The sequence below is a fragment of the Euprymna scolopes genome, chromosome 4, assembly GCF_053919585.1.
Source record: "Euprymna scolopes isolate OS-2025 chromosome 4, ASM5391958v1, whole genome shotgun sequence".
NCBI lineage: Eukaryota > Metazoa > Mollusca > Cephalopoda > Sepiida > Sepiolidae > Euprymna > Euprymna scolopes.
Genome location: NC_136485.1, coordinates 6,917,338 through 6,937,767, shown reverse-complemented (window position 1 = coordinate 6,937,767; position 20,430 = coordinate 6,917,338). Strand labels below are relative to the sequence as shown.

Genomic DNA, 20,430 nt, shown 5'->3' with positions numbered 1-20,430 from the left:
AGAACTTGTTTACATTGGATTTGAAGGCTACTATGTTGTATTCAACCGGGAAGCAGGCCAGCGGAACAGTCCAACAGGTGGGCAGTTCTGGGAAATAAGCTTTGTTCATGGAATCTGCGTTTAGATTTAGGCACAGCTAGAAAGTAGGGGATTGCATGATTGCATTCAATAGAGATGTATGGCTGCGTCAAAAGATAATTTATCTTTGTTTACATGAAGCAAAATTTATTTCAATTGCTTTGACTAAAAGTCTTTTGCATAAAAAATAATGCCATATCTCTACACCCATAGACCCCGCTTCTTCAACTGTTCTGATAGCGATTGCCACAGAATAGCATACTTATGCACTTGTACTCCATCCCTACTTTTGGCTATAAGCAAAGTGTAGTATCTGTTTTGATACTACACTTCACTTTTTCTGTCCTCAGTCAGTGGAGGAGAAATCCTTCAAGACTGAGGCAATTTTAATTTTCGTTCGTATCTAGAATGCCCCTTTTTTAGAGAGTTGGATTTTCCCCACATTAAAAACTGACCTTGTGTCTAACTCTGCCTTCGTGGGGAGGCAAGTAAATCAAAACACTCAACAAAAATATTCCTAATTAGCTGCTTTTTTTACTCTCACAGCCTCTTTTCTTGAACTGCTTACTTTGGAATTCCCTTCCTGCTCCCCGTTTTCAACAATCAACATGCAAAAATTGAAATGGAATCAGAATAAACATTTGTTAACAACCCTCATCCAGATTGCCTCTTTTCCCTATAAATACAGTCCCCTACCACAGTAGCTCCTCATATTTCAGTGATAATATACCTTTTATGGGGATGAATAAATGTTCAAAAAAAAAAAAAAAAAAAAAAAATGACAAAAAGTCTAAAATATTTTAACAAAACACAAATTTCAGAATGCATGAAAAGTCAAAACTAATAAAACCAAGTAAAAATGTGCGGACATCCTTGGAATAAATAAGGAAAGGATATTTTCCAAACTTACTTCATCCACATAGTTGATGGCCATTCCTATTTTGAGCAACAATTTGACAATGTCAACATAGCCGAAACAGCAAGCAAAAAGCAAGGCGTTCTCTCCCTTGTTACCCTGCGCACACGGATTAGCACCGTTCTTCAAAAGATATTCAATGGTTGCTAATTGGCCATTAGCACACGCCCACAATAACGCAGTCAGTCCTTGTTCGTCCACACGATTCAGATTGGCACCTAAAGAAACAAAAAAAAATGGCATTTAAAAATGAAGCAATAATAACAATAGTAATAATAATATTAAGCCACGCATGTGAGGTACCCCCTCCACGAGTGAAAAATTTACTTTCACCATGACTAATGCTTGTGCAAAATTTCAAAAATATCCAAGTCGTGGTTATTGAGAAAAGTGGGAATGGATGAACAATTTTGCCCTTATAATGCCCCAGGGGAAAGGGAATCATTCCAGAAAATCCGTTCTGGCAGAAATTTACTTTCACCATGATTAATGTTTGTACAAAATTTCAAAAAGATCCAATGCGTTGTTATTGAAAAAAGTGCAAACAAACAAATGGGAGTAAATTACTAGGGCTAATCCCACCTTTGTCGAGGTAACAACAATAATAACAGGAATAATAATAATAAAATGAAAGTCAAGATAACACCAATCGTCATAGCAGCACTAGGAACAATTCTGAAAACCTTGAAAAAAAGAATGGGAGAAATTGGAATTTAAGGAGGAAAGCTGATAAGATACAACAAATGACAATAAAATAAAAATCCATATTATTTGGATTCATCAGAATACTGTTCGCATCTTCAGTGTGATTTTCACATTTTGATGTCGCCTTTCATGTTTTGATTGATGTTGAACTTGGGAATGTTTCTATCCCGGGAATTTGGACGGAATTTCAAACAGAACCCTTTATTTACTTCAAAAAGGGGTAGTGTGCTCTTGTTCTATCAGCCATGACTAGATAGAGGTTCTAAGTAATTCGAAATTAGATTTTTCAGTTGCCCACACTGAGGATTGAACTTTCAACCTTCAGAAGAATATCACTATTGCAATTGATTTTTCCAAGTACTCTAACCACTGCGCCACAGGTCCTTGTTGGACAGAAATATTCCTGAGTTTGGCAAGATACACCTGAAGAAGGTTGGAAGTTACATCGACCGAAACATTGTGAAAACGACACTCAAGATGGGAACAATAATCCGAGGAGTCCAAATATTAATAAAAATTCAGAAACGTAATGAAAATAGAAACAAAACAAACAAAATCAAAACACGATCACACATGAGAACTGAAGACACAAAAAATGTTACCTCTCCACCGCTGGCACCACACCAAAAAGTTGTGAAGGAGGATGGAAAGATTGAGCACTAATTAGAGGAGTGCAGAGAACACTGGGATCTTTGAGAGGCGTTTTACCACGAAAACCCCATGGGAATACCAATGACCATTACCAGCAAAAATATCAATGGTAAGTGGCTATTTCGATAATACAAAGCCATTGGTGATCATTAATGGGAGATGTGGAGAGCACTGGAAATCAGGGGTGACTTGTTACTCAGACTCCAGGGAATACCACTGCTTATTATCAGTGAGTAATCACTGATGGTGGTCTGTATGAGAACTCCTAGTGAGTTATAATAAAAAATTAATAATAATAAAATAATGATAATAAAAAATTAATAATAATAAAATAATGATAATAAAAAATTAATAATAAAATAATAATAATCGCCCTCATACCCGCTTTTTTAGTGTCACCATAAACTTTCAGCAGCTGACCGTAATTACTTTTCTATTCTTTCCGGTTTTAGCTTTCGGAAACCTACCCCAATGGTGTAGGTCACTTAAATAAATATAATATTTTTTTTTTTTATAAAAGGGCATTCTTTTTCTTTCTTTGATAACCCTTATGTTAAAGATTATTATAGGAGATAGCCTTACACTTTGTGAAAATTAGCTCCTATCAAACAGCTATGAGAAATTAATTTCCAAACTAACCTAGCTCTGGCCATATACTAGCAGGTCACCTGGTGTTTCCCAATCATAAAATAGGCTTAAATATATTTAAATTTATGCAATTTCATATTTATTATTATAGAGCCAATTGTCTACTAATTATTACACCTTACCTAATACATAGTAGTAATTTAAAAAAAAAAATGACTTGGTTGCTAGAATTGAAGCAAAAACATTTAGCGCTCCAGCCTTAGTTGTTAGCATTTGAGCTATTGTCAGATGAGAAATAGTTAAAAAGGAACCGACTTTACTGTATAAATGTATATTTGCGCATGCATACAAAATCACTTTAAATCAATTTATTCCTGCCAAGTTTTTAAATTATTTTCAATTCTTATCCCTTAGCAGCTATTTTTACTGGTTTTTAAAAAACACAGTCCACAAAAAATGCAATCATTTGACCTGTCTTATCAATTAAAAGCAATGAATGAAATATATGACTGAATCCCAAAACTGAGGAATATATTAGTATGTATTTTGTGTGATAAAATATGAAGGATATGTTGGTTAACTTAGCTTTAATTTAACAAAAGATGTAAAAAAAAAAAATAAAAAAAAAATAAAATGGACTCTCCCATTGATTTCAATGTATGAGCTTGCCCAACAACTAAGTTGTTCGAAAACTACATGGATGATTTTTTTTATAGTGACGAAGGCTTTGTGTAGAACCATCCACACTTTTTGGAACGACTGCTAATCTGCGGTTTTAAACATGTTACTTGGAAATTTCTATGTCCTGACGCAAGATAACAGAAATAAATAGAAGTAAAAAAATGAAAAACATGCAATCTTTATATGAAATAAAGTAAAAAATCTAAAATAAAAATGTTTTGTTCTGTAAAAAAGTAATAAAGAACGCAAGAGAGTTGTATGCTCAGTCCGTCAAGTCCAAAGTAGCTGAGCAGTGGCTTGGTACCCACCAGTTTTGGCAAATAGCAAACAGTGTGTGCTCTATCCCAACTATCATCAATGGACCTGAAGTAATCTTGTCAGCATCAGACAAAGCCAAACTCTTTGCCAAGAACTTTGCAGCTAATTCTACCCTTTGCGACTAAGGCCGCCAACCCCCAATATTTCCTCCTGTATCAGAAAACATGCTATGTGATATACAAATATCTGTACGTGATGTTGCCAAGCTAATCAAAATCCTTGATTCCAGTAAAGCAACCGGCCCTGATGGTATTCCAATTATAGTACTCAAAAAACTAGTGCCCATACTTACAAAACTGCTTAAACGTTGTCTTAAGTAGAATTGCTTCCCGTCACCCTGGAAAATCTCATCAGTATGCCTTGTATTTAAGAATTCAGGTGATCGCTCATCTCTCTCAGTACAGGTCATTAAGTCTCCTGTGCATCATAAGTAAGTTGCTGGAATCTGTGTTAAATAGAGAAGTAATCAACCATCTCAGCAATAACCTTCTTAGTGACACGTAATATGATTTCCATTCTGCTAGATCTACAGCAAATATGCTTACAGTTATATCTCATAGGATCAGCAAATCTCTCGACGGAGGCTACCTTTCTAGGGCAATTGCTCTTGACATATCAAAGGCCTTTGATAGAGTATGGCACAAAGGTTTACTTCACGAGATCTCCAGCTACAGTATAGCTGGAAATGTCTTCTCAATTATTAAATCATTTCTCTCTGATAGGTTCATAAGAGTAGTGGATGATGGGCAGAAATCAGAAGCTCACAGTATTAATGCTAGAGTCCCTCAGGGGTCCATCCTGGGCCCAACTCTCTTCCTGATCTACATTAATGATCTTCCAAATCACATCCTTACATCATTCGTAGACATCTATGTTGATGACACTACTATCTATGGTAGCACATCTAAGACTAGACGACCAAGTTCTCTCCAATACTCTCTCCTCTGATCTTGAGCAAATAGTACAGTGGAGAAAGAGGTGGCTTGTTACTTTTAATGCATCTAAAACCAAGCTTCTATCTTTACATCATCAATGTTCTGATCCCCATCTGGCATCAATTGAAATGAATGGCTCTCGTCTTGGGGAGGCCTCATGTTTTGACAAGCTTCTGGGCTTGACCTTTACTCCTGATCTGATATGGAACACATGCATTAAATCCGTTGCCAAAGCCGCTGGAAAAATGGTGGGATCTGTCTATCGATCCAGTAGATATCTCACTGCTGATGCAATTCTTTATCTATATAAGAGTCAGGTACATCCAAGGATGGAGTACTGTTGCCACATCTGGACAGGAGCTATTAGAAAGGACTTATCCTGCCTTGATAGAGTTCAAAATAGACTTCGTAGCCTCATAGGAGATGTCTTTTTCTCTTCGCTGCAACCTCTTTCTCACAGAAGAGATGTTGCAAGTTTGTCTCTGCTTTATCGTTATTTTCATGGCAAGTGCTCAACTGAGCTCCAATCTATGGTCCCCCCTCGCCCAACTTTCACAAGAAACACCCGTCTAGCTGAAAACACTATCAATAATTTCCCCCACTCTTTATCTGTGCCTAAACCTAAACATAGATTCCATGAACAAAGTTTCTTTCTTAGAACTGCACGCATATGGAATTATCTTCCATTTTCCTGCTTTCCAGCTGACTATGGTTGTCTTCAAGTCTAACGTAAACAAGTTTTTGATGAGCCGTTCCATATAAGTTAACAAATTTACCGAATTTCCATTACTAACGATTACTATATTGTCCAATTGTCTACTGTACATTCTTTAACCCTTATCCTCGAGTGGCCTCTTGGCCTTGATAAAAATATTTTTAAAGATGATTTTTTTAAAAATCATATTTAAAAAATTAAATGGTTTTGTTTTTTTCTGTGCAGATGAATGGGTTTGTTTCATTATAATTTTTGTGGAGAAAATTTTTTGGACTTCTTTAGCAAATGTCTTTTTAGATATCTGTATTCAAGATAAAAAAAAAAACTAAAAACATTTTCTTTTAATTATATTCAAAAAAATATTATTATGTTCTAGAAATGAAACAAGTTAGAATCATACGAATTGGAGCTTGAACAGTTCCGTTCACATGAGCATCTTGGTTTACATTTCTGCGTTAAAGATAAATTTTTTTTTCAGTTGCAAATTTGCAAGCGATTTATTTTGATCAAATTTGATCCAAATAAATCAGAGTATTTTAGAGTAAGAAAAAAAAAACAAAAAAAAAAACAAATATCAATTTTGGATCAGCTGATCTGAGATTATGAGATTGAAATTCAGGGATTAACACTGAGCAGCTTAATTCTTTAATCCTTTCTTCAGAGTTCATTAAGAATCGATTTTAATGATAAGCAAACAATTTATGTATATCACTCATTTATAAAAAATCGGAGAATAAAATAGATTCACCGATTTTGTCAATTCTATTAGAAATTTTTGATATATTAATTTTGTTTACTTGGATTATTAGAATTACTGATTTTATCTTTGATGTTAGGAATTCTCACAAGTTTTCAGACAAAGTAACTGGCCCTCCCCCCTCTTTATGCATATCTTGTTGAACTCTAGAAAATCTATACAGATTTAAAACTGAACTCTTTAGGATAGTTTGTAGACAATACTAAGAATATAATAAAGAATTACTTAAAAACATGATGGAAGTTGATGAAACGAGGCCAATCTATTGCTATTAAATGAAGGGTCCCATTTGAAATTCTGTATAGATTCTGAATTTGACGAAACGTAACTAAAAAGGTCAAAGGTTACATCGACCAAAGTATTGTGAGAATTACATCCAAGATGAGAACAGAAGCACAAAATACATAAAGAAAAAACCCCAAAAATATGTAAAAAAAAAAAAAAAAAACACAAAACTACATCAAGAAAAAACAAAATATGTAATGAAAAAACAACACAATATGTAAAGAAAAACCCACAAAACAATATGTAAAAAAAAAAACCCCACAAAACAATATGTAAACAAAACACAAAACAATATGTAAAAAAAACCCCAAAAAACAATATGTAAAAAACACACAAAACAATATGTAAAAAACACACAAAACAATATGTAAAAAACACACAAAACAATATGTAAAAAACACACAAAACAATATGTAAAAAAACACACAAAACAATATGTAAAAAAACAAAATATGTAAAAAAACAAAACAATATGTAAAAAAACAAAACAATATGTAAAAAAAACAAAACAATATGTAAAAAACACACAAAACAATATGTAAAAAAAAAACATAAAACAATATGTAAAAAAAACCCCACAAAACAATATATAATAAAAAAACAAGCTTTAAATAATTTTAAAGAATTTAGGTGACTGAAACAGGATTTAAGCAATCGAGGGGGGAAGAAATTACGAAAAAATACAAAATTTATGTGAAAGAATAGGAAAGTCTGTAATGAGTTCTCTACTAATATTTCTGATGCTGAGGTCACCACGCTGATTGTTGCGTTTTTCGATAAGTTGAAGATCTCCACGTACGAGCTTCAACCCTCATCATCATTATATTCGTATTCAGTTTAACGTACATTTTACATGTCGTCATACATTAGATTGCCTTAGGAAATTTACGTCTAAAGTAAGCAATCTCTAGTCAAGGTTTTATTTATCACTTCCTTCCATGTTTTCCTTAGCTTTTCCCTGTGAACTGACCCTGCTACCTCAACTGTTCTACATCTACTAAACCCCAAAACTCATTCATTCAATGTGGCCATACCACTGAAGTATATTTCTCTCATATCGTTTCTCTTCATACAACACAAGTCTCCACTGCTCACTAGTCAGGTTCCAGTTTCATACATCATCAAAATGCGTACATAAGCCTAACAAACTCTTCTGTAGATCAATAAGAGTAATGCTTTGTTGGTTAGTAATGGCATAAATTATCTGAACTTACCACATCCACTTCTAACTCTGACAATCACACTAGCACTCCCCCCCCCTCATGTTCCAATAGTATCACGGAAGTAATAAACCATCTGAACAAGCTCAATAGCTTCACCATCCAGATATATAAGTTCATGGTTTGTACAGATTTTCAATGTCCATTTTCAAGGACTTCTCCAGACAAAATTCAAGTTTTCAAAACAAATTTTTTTTTTTAACAATCCGCAACGATTTGAAAAAGTGGTAACAAATCAAATAAAAAATAAATGTTACCATAGCCAATAAAATGTACACACCGGTTCTCGCCAGATCACTGAAGTTAAGCAACATTGAGCCTAGCCAGTACCAGATGGGTGACCATTTGGGAAGGCTAGGCGCTGTATCTACCTTCTGGGAAGGTTGGGTGTGGGGCCAGCACCCTCACCCCGAAAAAAGAACTCAATCGCTACAAAAGCATCTACAAAGGGGCTCAAGGCTATGGATGGATGGATAGCCAATAAAATTTATTCTGCATCATTTTTTGGTATTTTTAAGTAGTTTAAATTGCTTTTTATTTCATCTCAAATATTAACTTTTTAGGGCTTTTAAATTTCCAACCAAGATGGCTGCTGTCTTGTCCATTTTTCTGGCCCGGCTGGCCTCATTTTTGATTATCACAATGTTTTTGGAGGAGAGGGGTAGGGGTGTCATTGGAGAGTCCAGTGCGTGCAAGGAAAGTATTTTTTAGAGAAGGGGGGGGATTTTTAGTTATGGCAGCTGCCACTACTCCTCTCTCTTTGTGTCCACCCACCCTAAAAAAGTTAAATTATAAATAAGAGCAAAAATACAAGAAAAATTTGTTGATAATTACAAACTAGGCCCGCCAAGCTGAAAAATAAAAATAGAGTTACATCCCTTTATCACAAAACTACCCGAAATTGCATTATTGTATCCACGAGAATGAAAATGTTTCTTTAAGATGCAAACTTTAGCAGGAAAATGACTAATTATTGAACGAAACTCCTTATAAAGAAGTGGAAATGCATCTATGAGAAGCAAAAAAAAAAAAAAAAATCACCTTTAAGAAAATTTTTCTATTTTAAATAATTTCGCTGTTAGCATGAACGAAGGATGAAAACGTAGAATTTTTTTATTGTAATTTTGAACAACATTTGTAGCTAATGATGTTATTGTTGAGGATCATTCTTGATTCATGATAATTTTGTTGGCATTGGCTTCCCCGATATTTTTCTATTGGGAATTCAGTACTTGTACAATTTAATCATTCAAAAATGAAAATATCGAAAAAAGGTTATATTGTACATATCCGTTTTGGATTGAAGTTCTCAGAAAAAAAAAATTTTCATTTAATTTGATCAAGTAGTTTTTATTTTCCAGCAGAAAAATACGTTTTTATGAGAGCGCGTTGAAGTCAGCCATTATGAAATTTGTTGAACACGCCACGGGGAGATAACTCCAATTAAAGCTCTGACACTCCCTCCCCATCTTTAATTCTAGCTTTTCTTCCTAAAAATTGAACCTTTTGCTCGGTATCATAACAAATTGTTTTTTTTCGCTGTAAAATAAAAACTACTTGATGAAATTAAGTGAAATTTTTTTTCGGAGAACTTTGTTCCATAACGAATACATACAATTTAAACTTTTTTTTTTGATATTTTCATTTTTCAATGTCTTGATTAAACTGTACAAGTACTGGGAATTCTTTCTAGAAGGATATCGGGTGTTTACTGGAGGGACCACGTGAATTAATGTTGCCAACGTCCCTAAGTGAAAGTGTTTCTGTGGAATGAACCGGATTTGAACTTGATACACTCAAGTTATCAGTCCATGTCATTAACCACTGAGGCACGGTCACCTCCCTGCAGCTGATGATGGAAAATCAATATATATGAATGAAATTTAATTTCAGCCGTCAAGTTAGGAGGTGAGGAAGGAGTAAAGTAATCCAGTTTTTTTTTTATTTTTTTTATTTCAGTGTAACCTTGAGATTTCTTTCACTTGCATCCGGGCCATTTACAAGTGGGTTGAAATTTGTACAAACAAATGGAATAGAAAATCAATTCTGCTTAAGTGTCCATTACTTACTATCAGTAGATTCGTTCCGCAAAAGAACTAATTCACCTTGGGCAGCTTTTTGGTGGATGCTGATATCTAAGGAGAAAAGAAAAGAAAGAAATATCCATTGCTTAGTAGGTACCTCCAAAGAGCACCACAAGATTACCCCCCCCATGTAACTTTAGCATATGTTAATATTAACATCATAAGTTTTTTAGCATTTAAAAGGAGACTAAAATAAATAATTTTTTAAAATGTTTGGTAGATGCTGATATCTAAAGAGAAAAGAAAAAATATAAGCATTGCTTGGACAAAGAATAAAAATTGTTTTTTTTTAATAAATATAAATTATATTTAATCGAATTAATATCAATTAAATAAAAAAAGTTTTTAAATTGAAAATTAATAAGCAGTGTTTATCTACAAAAAAAAACAAGAAAAAAACAGTTTATATTACTTAATTATTGGCATTCTTTTGAGACGAGTAATTTGTATTTTTTATTTATTTATTTGTGGATTGTTATCCTCATCAACAATGATAAAAGATGAGGATAATAATCTGCAAATAAATAAATAAAAACTTAAAAAAAAATTATCCGTTATATTTTAGATTGGATGTTTTTTTTGGTAGTTAATAATTATTTTCACTTTTTTTTTTCAAATTATTATCTTACAAGAAAATCAAATTGTTTTTACGATTGTTTTTTTTTTTTATATCACAAATATTAAGTTATCAAATTTAACAAATTTTCATTACTAATGATTATTATATTGTCCAATTTCTACTGTACACTCTTTAACCCTTATCCTTGGTGGCCTCTTGGCCTTGATAATGAGTTGATACCTATGAAAAAAAAAAAAAAAAAAGAAAAAGTCCAATGTGAACAAGTTCTAATTGAATCGTCCTCCTAAGTAATCCAAGTTACAAAATTCCCACTGTTTACTATGCTAAAATCACAATGACTAATGTATACCTATTAACCCTTATCCTCGAGTGGCCTCTGGGCCTTGATAAGTGGTGACACCCTTGTAAAAAAAAAAAAAAAAATAAAAAAATAACCAAATCAAACTTTTTGTTTCAGGTGCTTTTTAATTTTAGGTGATTGCACAGGCGTGCAGTTTTAAGAAAGGAGTTTTATTCATAGAATCTATGTTTAGTTTTAGGCACAAATAAAGAGGGGGGAAATTATTGATAGTGGTTTCAACTAGACTAGTGTTTCTCGTGAAAGTTTGGCAAGAGAGAGACCATAGACTGGAGCTCAGACAAGCACATGCTATGAAAATAATCGAGCACAGAGTACGGCTCGCAACGTCTCTTCTGTGGGAAAGAAGTTGCAGGGAAGAGAAAAAGGCATCCCTCACTAGGCTACGAAATCTATTTTGAACCCTGTTAAAGCAGGATAGGTGCTTCTAGCAGCTCCTGGCCAGATGTCGCAAAAATACTCCATCCTTGAATGTACTTGGCTTTTATACAGGTAGAGAATTGCATCGGCAGTGAGATATCTACTGGAACAGTAGAATGATCCCACCATTTTTCCATTGACTTTGGCCACGGATTTGGTGTATGTTCCATTTCAGATCAGGAGTAAGGGACAGACTAAGAAGCTTGTCAAAACACGTAGTCTCCCCAAGACGAGAGGCATTCATTTCAATTGATGCCAGACGGGGATCACAGCAGGATCACAATAATCTAAATAAAAATAATGTTGGTAAAGACAATAGTCTGAAGAGAAGCATAAAAATTAATGAGGAATGATTCAGCAATTTCTTTCCACATTATTATCTATATTTACTTCAGTTGATCTCCAAATAACGATTTTTTTTTTAAAATTAGATATTTGTCTGAGGCAATGCTGAATAAAAACATACCAGCTTTTTGAATGTGTCTTGTTATATTTTTTTGTTACTTGTAGCAGGGCACACAGACAATTGTTTATTATATAATAGGATATAGACTGATAAACCAAATTACAAAGAATCTTTGAATATCTGAAATGCTAAATTTTCCATTTAAAGGAATTTTAAAGAACCTAATAAAACTGACCTGATGTTGCCTGGGATATTTTTATTGCGTCAATATTTCTAGATCCTATAACCACGCTTAGTTTGTTATGTTCTGTATCCAAGCTAAAAGTGAACCTGGCTTGGATTTAATAAGAACGAGCAAGAGGTAAATAACACTAAAAAATGAATAGGTCAATAATCCAACAATGTTTAAATATACACACACACACACAGATATATATACTAGCAGTTCAGCCTGGCTTTGCTCGGGCCCTATGTACTGTTCATAACTTGCCTTACGTGTGAATACACTTTATGTAAGATTTCAAATGTTTAGACCAAAAATTGTCTGATTAATTTCGTAGAGACCACAGAGGTAAATTTTTTTTAACTTTGACCCGAATATTGACCCCTTAACGTTTGTTTTTGTCTCAAATCAAAATAAAAAGTTCTACCCATGTTCAAGTTATCTGCATCTATAATTTCAAGTGTTTAGACCTAAAATTGGCGGAGGAATTTGGTAGAATCTGCAAAGGTCAGCCTTTTCAACTTTGACCTTTTGGCAGCCAAATTTTTGCCCCCAAACTGATTAAAATGCTTATCGTATGTCTGAATACCCGTTATATATAAATTTCAAATGTTTAGGCCCAAAATTGCTAGTTTGCTAGATACCGCAAAGATCTAATCTTTTGAACTTTGACCACTTGGCAGCGGAAATTTTCGACCTAAACCAAGTAAAAAGCTTGCCCTATCTCTGAATACCCTTTATGTAAAATTTCAAATGTTTAGACCAGAAATTGGCTGAATAATTTGATAGAGACCGCAGAGGTCAATTTTTTTTTTAACTTTGACCCAAATTTTGACCCCTTAACATTTATTTTTTGGGGACTCAAATCAAATTAAAAAGTTTGATCCAGGTCCAAGTAAACTACATCTAAAATTTCAAGTGTTTTGACCCAAAATTAAGTTTGGTAAAATTTTCAAAGGTCAAATCATTGAACTTCGACCCTTTGACAGCCAAATTTCTGGCCGAAAACCGCTTAAAAAGATTTCCTCAAATCTCAATACCCCTTATGTCAAATCTCTAGTCTCTAGACTGAAAATTGACAGAGTTATTTGGTAGGGAAATGTACACGCACAGAGATATTTTCACTTTTATAGATATACTAGCATGGGTGCCCAGCATAGCCCGGGCGTTTGGAGGTGTATGTTGAGCAAAAAAAAAAAAATTAAAAAAAAATAAAAATAAAAAAAAATAAAAAAGGTCAATTTTTTTTAACTTTGACCCCTATTATGACCCCTTAACATTTATTGTTTTGGGCTCTAATCAAGTTATTAAGTTAGATCCATGTCCAAGGAATCTATATCTAAAATTTTAAGTGTTTAGACCCAAAATTGTTGGAGGAGTTTGGTAGAGTTCTCAAAGGTCAAATCGTTGAACTTTGACCCCTTAACAGCCAAATTTCTGGTCGAAAACCGATCACATAGATTTTCCAAAATCTCAGTACCCTGTATATCAAATTTTGAGTCTGTAGACTGAAAATTAACAGAGTTATTGCGAAGGAAAATGTACACAGACAGACACTTTCACAATATATATATATATATATATATATATATATATATATATATATATATATATATATATATATACACACACACACACACACACACACACATAGCATAATTTTTTTTTTTTTTTTTTTTACACAGTGGTCACCACTTATCAAGGCCCGGAAGCCACAGGGATAAGGGTTATTGCAAGTACAGTACGTTAGTGTGGAGATTTGATGAAGTGTTTACTTAAGTGGGCGGTTCATTAGGAATTTGTTAATGTTGGACTTGAAAACATCCAAGTTGTAGTCAGGAGGGAAGCAGGCAAACGGAACAGAGTTCTACAGGCATGCAGTTCTAAGAAAGAAGCTTTGTTTATGGAATCCACGTTTTGATTTAGGCACAGATAAAGAGTGGGGGAAATTTTTCACAGTGGATTCAGCTAGACGGGTGTTTTTTGTGAAAGATTGGCGAGGGGGGACCAGAGATTGGAGTTCAGACGAGCACCTGCCATGGAAATAACGATAAAACAAGGATAGGCTCGCAACGTCTCTTCTGTGGGAGAGAGGTTGCAGGGTAAAGAAAAGGGCATTCCCCACTAAGCCACGAAGTCTATTTTGTACTCTGTCAAGGCAGGATAGGCTGTTTTTAGCAGCTCCTGCCCAGATATGGCAGCAGTATTCCATCCTTGGATGTACTTGGCTTTTATATAGATAGAGAATTGCATCAGTAGAGAGATATCTTCTGGAGCAGTAGAAGGATCCCACCATCTTTCTAGCGACCTTGGCAATAGACTTGATGTACGTGTTCCATTTCAGATCAGGAGTAAAGGACAAACTCAGAAGTTTGTCAAAATACGGGGCTTCTCCCAGACGAGAGCCATCCATTTCAATTGATGCCAGATGGGGATCAGAGCGTTGATGATGTAAAGATAGGAGTTTGGTTTTAGATGCATTAAAGGTAACCAGCCACGTCTTCCCCCACTGAGCCACGCGCTCGAGATCAGAGGAGAGAGAATCAGAGAGAACTTTGTCATTTACAGCCTTTGATGTATTGCTGTAGATGGTCGTGTCATCAGCATAGCTGTCAACGAATGATTTAAGTATGTGTTTAGGGAGGTCATTGATGTAGATCAGGAAGAGAGTTGGGCCCAGGACTGAGCCTTGAGAGACTCCAGCATTAATACTGCAGGCCTCTGATTTTTGTCCATCGACCACTACTCTTATGAGCCTATCGAAGAGAAATGATTTAATGATTGAGAAAACATTTCCAGTTATACCGTAGCTGGAAATCTTGTGAATCACGTTGACATGTTAGATCACCAAAGTTAAGCAACGTTAAGCCTGATCAGTAACAAATGGGTGAATAATTTGGGAATTCCAGGCGCTATATGTAGGAGGACGTTGATACCTTCCTGCAACGGTAACTGCGATTGGGAGCCACTTATGAATTTCATATTCTCATAAAACTTCCTCCTTTGGAAGAAGCTGGTAAAACCTGTCTAGGGTTAGTACCGCAGTTTCAATGTTTAAATTACAAATGTACCTTTAAGAAAAGAATTCCAAGATGGTGCCGACAGCGTTTTGTAATGGTATGATCTCGGAAACTCTAGCAAAATCTTGTGCATATATGCAAATCAGTTTGTCTTCGACAACTATAAATTCAGGTCGTTTTGGAAGGCAAGGGGTGAGCAAAGAACGGCCGGTTGGTAATTGCGTACGCTGGTTCATGTTGGTGGCGTGTCACCATGTCTGTGTGTGTGTACTGATCGAACCGCTTTTCTGTCCCTTGGAGTTTGAATTTGTTTAGATTGGACTTCAACTTCAAGCTATTTCAGCTGATATCTCCGGTATGGACAAGTTCGACCTGAAATTGATCCCAGAGTTTGACGGCTCCCCGGATGGACCTCCGGTGGTCGAATGGCTAGAGAAAGCCGAACGCGTTTGCCGGTTGTGCAAGATAAAGGACCCAGCTATGATCATCCCGCTTAGGCTCACCAAGGGGGCCTATGCCGTGTATCAGCAGCTAGGGGATGACGCGAATATGGAACAAATAAAAGAGGCGTTGTATGGAGCATTTGGAGCGGACCCTTTTGTTGCCTGGCGGAAATTTTCTGGACGACGGCTTGGGCCAAAGGAGATGGTGGATGTCTATCTGGCCGACCTGAAGAAGCTTGCCGCCCCCTTTGGGGGTGCAAGTGACCATATACTGGCGTACGCCTTCCTGTCTGGGCTCCCAGAAAGTGCCAGTCGACTGCTGCGGGCGTAATCAAGGCTCAATAAGCTTGGATTAGAGGAGGTATTGGCTAGAGCCCGAAACATCATGAAGGACGACGAGGAGCCAGTCTCGGCGGCAGTTGAGGCATTGGAATTGCCTGTAGAGGGCCGACGATGCTATAAATGTGGCGGCCCCAACCACTTTGCCAGGGATTGTAGGAGTGACGCGAAGCGCGGCCCGGATTATGGAGCACGGAAGCGGGTGCGTTGTTACCGTTGCGGTAAGCCAGGCCATTTAGCTCGGGCGTGTCCGGGAAACGAGCAGGGGGAGGAAGCCGCGGTGCCAGCACCCTCCCCAAAGCGGCTGTGAACAAGGCGCTCCCTGAAATAGTCGTGAATGTGGACGGGCGCAAACGCTCAGCGCTGGTTGATACCGGGTGCACCAAAACCCTGATACGCAAGGGATGTTGCACCGCATGGAAGGAGCGGAAGGTCCTGATACTAACCGTTGGCAGAGGTTCGCTAATGTGTAGTGGGGTGAGCGAGGTCTACGTAAGCATTGGCAGTAGCCCCTGGTGGCTGTGAAGGCGTTGGTGGTCGACGGGGAACTATTGGGGTACGACCTTCTTCTTAGAATAGATTCCATTACACGGCTGGGTGGAATCACCATAAACAGCGCCGACTTGAGACACCGGTCTGCGCAGCCATTACTCTTTATGAACCCGACTTCCACGCAAAATATGACAGGGGCACGAACGCCTGGACCGTGTCCTGGAAGTGGTCGGGTGACCAGCCACCAGTGTCCCCGCGGAATCAGCTGGTGGAGTATCCTCCTCCCGCACATCTTAGGGGGCAGTACGAGGCAGAGCTCCAGGTTTGGAAGGACAATGGCTGGCTGGCTGGTCCCGTACCCGGAAGATGAACTTGGGCCCCCAAAGGGGTTGATTCCCCTGATGACTATCAGGCAGGAGAACAAACAAAAAGTCCGACCCGTCATGGACTACCGGGAACTCAACGAGCACATTGACCTGCACACGGCGGGTGCAGACGTCTGTGCACACATCCTGAGAGAGTGGCAGCAACAAGGGGCGGACGCAGCAATATTGGATTTGCGAAGAGCTTACTTGCAGATACGCGTCGAAAAATCACTGTGGCTGTACCAGACGGTCAAGATTAAAGGGACACGTTATTGCTTGACGAAGCTAGGGTTCGGCCTGAATGTGGCCCCAAACATCATGACGGCAATCATGCAGGCGATCCGCCATCAGGACAAAGCCGTGCAACAAGCGACATCGTCATATATCGATGACAACTATGTGAACGAGAGACTCATGCTTGCACAGAAGGTTAAAAAACACTTCGAAAGCTTCGGGCTAACGTACAAGGAGCCGGAGCGACTGTGAGATGGGACGAAAGTGCTTGGCCTGCATGCGAGCGGCAGCGCAGATGGGCTCTGCTGGGGAAGAGGTGGTGACGTCCCGGAAGTCCCAACTAGCGTCACGCGTCGGTGCATCTTCTCCATCTGTGGGAAACTGGTGGGCCACTTCCCCGTGTGTGAATGGCTCCGGGTGGCGGTGGCGGCCATAAAGCGACGAGCGACTTCCATGTCAATTGGGTGGGACAATGAGCTGCGTGACCCTGCCCTGCGGAAAATGCTAGAGGAGACTTTGGCTAGAGTCTCTGAAGACGATCCGGTGCGAGGAAAATGGTGCGTCAACGGGAGCGAGTTTATGGTTTGGGTGGACGCCAGTTCGCTCGCCCTCAGTGTTGCTCTGGCGGTCAACAGATCTATCGTGGAAGATGCCTGCTGGCTTCGGCCAGAAAATGACACCAGGCACATCAACCTGGCTGAACTCGATGCCACAGTGAAGGGGGTCAACCTGGCGCTACAGTGGCAGGCCAGAGTCCTGCACATCGTTACAGACTCCACATGTGTGTATCGGTGGACGACCGATGCCTTGAGTGGAAACGCGCGATTGGCGACGAAGGCATCAGGCGAAATGCTCATACGGAGGCGGCTTGCTGCCCTAACTGAAACCATCAAGGAATACAACCTGGTCGTGGATGTGACGCTAGTACAATCCTGTCAAAATCGCGCGGATCGGCTGACCAGAGTACCGCGCCGTTGGCTGGACCTGCCGAAAGAAATGGAAGAACCGCCACCTGTGAACTGCGCCACGGTGGGGCGTCGATTCAAACCAGACCATGTTGCTGACGTCCATTGCCAGAGTGGGCACCCCGGTGTAAACCGAACTCTCTACTTCGCTAGACTGGTCGACCCCTCTGTGTCAAGGAAGGAGGTAGAATCAGTGGTGAGGAGCTGTGAATCCTGCAAGTCGATCGGTGGAAGAAGGGAAAACTGAGCGTAAAGAACAATTGGGACAGGCTCGCAACGGCGGGGATTTTTTGACGATGATTGACTGTGGACTGTTTAGGTTTGCGTTGTGGCGGCTACTTCGCTGACAGGACGCGGCCGCCATTGTCCGGGAACTGGAAAGTGTCTTCCTTGAGCGTGGCCCCCCTTCCGAAATACTGACCGACAACGGGCAGTTCAAGCAGTTCACAGATGGCTGGTGTGAACGACTATGATTTCGGTGCGCCCATGTGCCTAGCGGAAACAGGATCGTGGAATGGAACCACCGGGCCATCAAGACCATTGCAGCTAGGAAGGGGTGTACGGTGCCTGAAGCACTATACTGGTACAACGTCACCCCTAAGGACGATATCTCGCCTCTACCGCACCGACTGAGGTGCTGCACTGGTACCATGTCAGGGTGAAAGGGTTAGAGGCCAGCCCTATACCCGAGCCTGAGACGACACGAGAGTATCAAAGTGGGAGACGTCGTCTGGGTTAAGAACCCCCATGGCAGATACACCACGCGCTATGGAACCGGGCGTGTTACCGAGGTGATCAGCCCGCAAGCCGTACGAATTGATGGGGTGCCCCGACGCGTCAGGGACCTGCGAGCGGCATCACAGGCGCAGCCGCCGCTCGGTGACGAAAGTGAAACGAGTTCCACGACCAGTGAGCCATCATTTTGGTATACACCGGCTTCATCGGACGACGACAGCACTGAAATTGGCAGCCTCCGGTTCACTGATCCCCAGACCGCGGACGGGAGCTCAACTGAAGACGAGGCTCCCTGTCTGCCTCTCCGTACAAGCACCCGAAAAGGAGGTCGCCGTCTCCCTGCCCCCTCTGTGATAATGATATCAGGGGGGAGTGTGGCGAAAGCTGTGAAAATGAGGGCTTACCGTTCGAACGACCTAGGTGTGCGTGTGTGCTTTGTCATCGCTGCGAAGCTAGGATAAGAAAAGAATTCCAAGATGGTGCCGACGGCGTTTTGTAATGGTATGATCTCGGAAACTCTCGCAAAATCTTGTGCACATATGCAAATCAGTTGGTCTTTGATAACTATAAATTCTGGTCGTTTTGGAAGGCAAGGAGTGAGGAAAGAACGGCCGGTTGGTAATTGTGTACACTGGTTCATGTTGGTGGCGTGTCACCGTGTCTGTGTGTGTGTACTGATCGAACCGCTTTTCTGTCCCTTGGAGTTTGAATTTGTTTAGATTGGACTTCAACTTCATTCATAAAGAAAGGAATGAGAAGATATAACTTAGTAAATCGAATGAAAAAAAATAAAAGCAACTAAGCAATAACAACTTTTACTATAAGAAGAAGAGTTATTCCCTCTGATTTTTCTTTTAAGGTGACTATTTAAGAATTTCTACATATATGAAACTGTTAAATAGTTTTAAATGAATTGCGAAGATGTTAGTCTATTGCAATTAACATGGTACAACAGTAATAAATGAAAGTTGGTTAATCAGAACCAAAGTTTGAGTTGTCAGTTTCAATGCTATTTAGGTCGAACATGGACTTTAAAAGTCTGGCCAACTTTATTTTATATATTAGAAAGAAAGTAAATACACCAATCTAATTAATCATGCTAGAATTTTAAACAGCAAAAAACCTGTGAGTTTTCACAAATCGTAAAAATATGTGCACAGAATTTGTATGGAATATGGATTTAGGTTTCCGAAAAAAAGGTTATTTTAATGACATTATCAGAAATTTCATTAAATAAATTAATGTTTCATTTTAGTCCTCAAAAATAAATTAGTTAATATTACTTGATAAGAAATCTGCAGATAATATTGATGATTGAAAGTGAAAAGCGAAAAAAAGAAATGAAAAAAAAAACAAAAAAAAACAATTAGTTTTCTCAATTTTTAAGATGAGAATTGATAATTTGGTGAAAGTGTTCTGGAGGACCACCCGAAGACTTACCTTTAAGAAGTTGATTCTGTGGAGGTTGAAAATAAGAAAATGCCTTTCGGAATAAACACTCTCAACCTCCCCATGTTAAAAATGCCTTTTGGTGCTCGTCTGAACTCCAATCTCTGGTCCCCCCTCGCCAATCTTTTACAAAAAACACCCATCTAGCTTAATCCACTATCAAAAACTTTCCCCACTCTTTATCTATGCCTAAATCAAAACGTAGATTTCATGAACAAAGCTTCTTTCCTAGAACTGCACGCCTGTGGAACTCTGTTCCGTCTGCCTGCTTCCCTCCTGACTACAACTTGGATGTCTTCAAGTCCAACGTAAACAAATTCCTGCTGAACCGCCCCCTTAAGTAGACACTTTAAATATCCACACTAACGTACTGTACTTACAATAACCCTTATCCCTGAGTGGCTTCCGGGCCTTGATAAGTGGTGATCACCTTGTAAAAAAACGGAATAAACACCTTTTGCAGGTTGG

At 38.5% G+C, this 20,430-nt stretch overlaps 2 protein-coding genes across 5 annotated transcripts in view; one reads left to right on the top strand and one right to left on the bottom strand.

Annotated features, from left to right (window-relative positions):
• LOC145272817 (uncharacterized) overlaps positions 1-20,430 on the top strand; it is a 731,987-nt gene that overhangs the window by 588,441 nt on the left and 123,116 nt on the right. The window lies entirely within an intron of this gene.
• LOC145266524 (uncharacterized) overlaps positions 1-20,430 on the bottom strand; it is a 67,936-nt gene that overhangs the window by 30,791 nt on the left and 16,715 nt on the right. For all 4 annotated transcript variants that reach the window (XR_013864734.1, XR_013864735.1, XR_013864733.1 and 1 more), the window contains exons 6-7: positions 9,919-9,984; positions 989-1,212 (exon numbers count right to left, since the gene is read on the bottom strand). Coding sequence is in view for 1 of the 4 variants with exons in the window: in XM_080122295.1 (XP_079978421.1) it covers positions 989-1,212; positions 9,919-9,984 (290 nt within the window). In the remaining 3 variants the exon portion in view is untranslated. The remainder of the gene's footprint in view (positions 1-988; positions 1,213-9,918; positions 9,985-20,430) is intronic.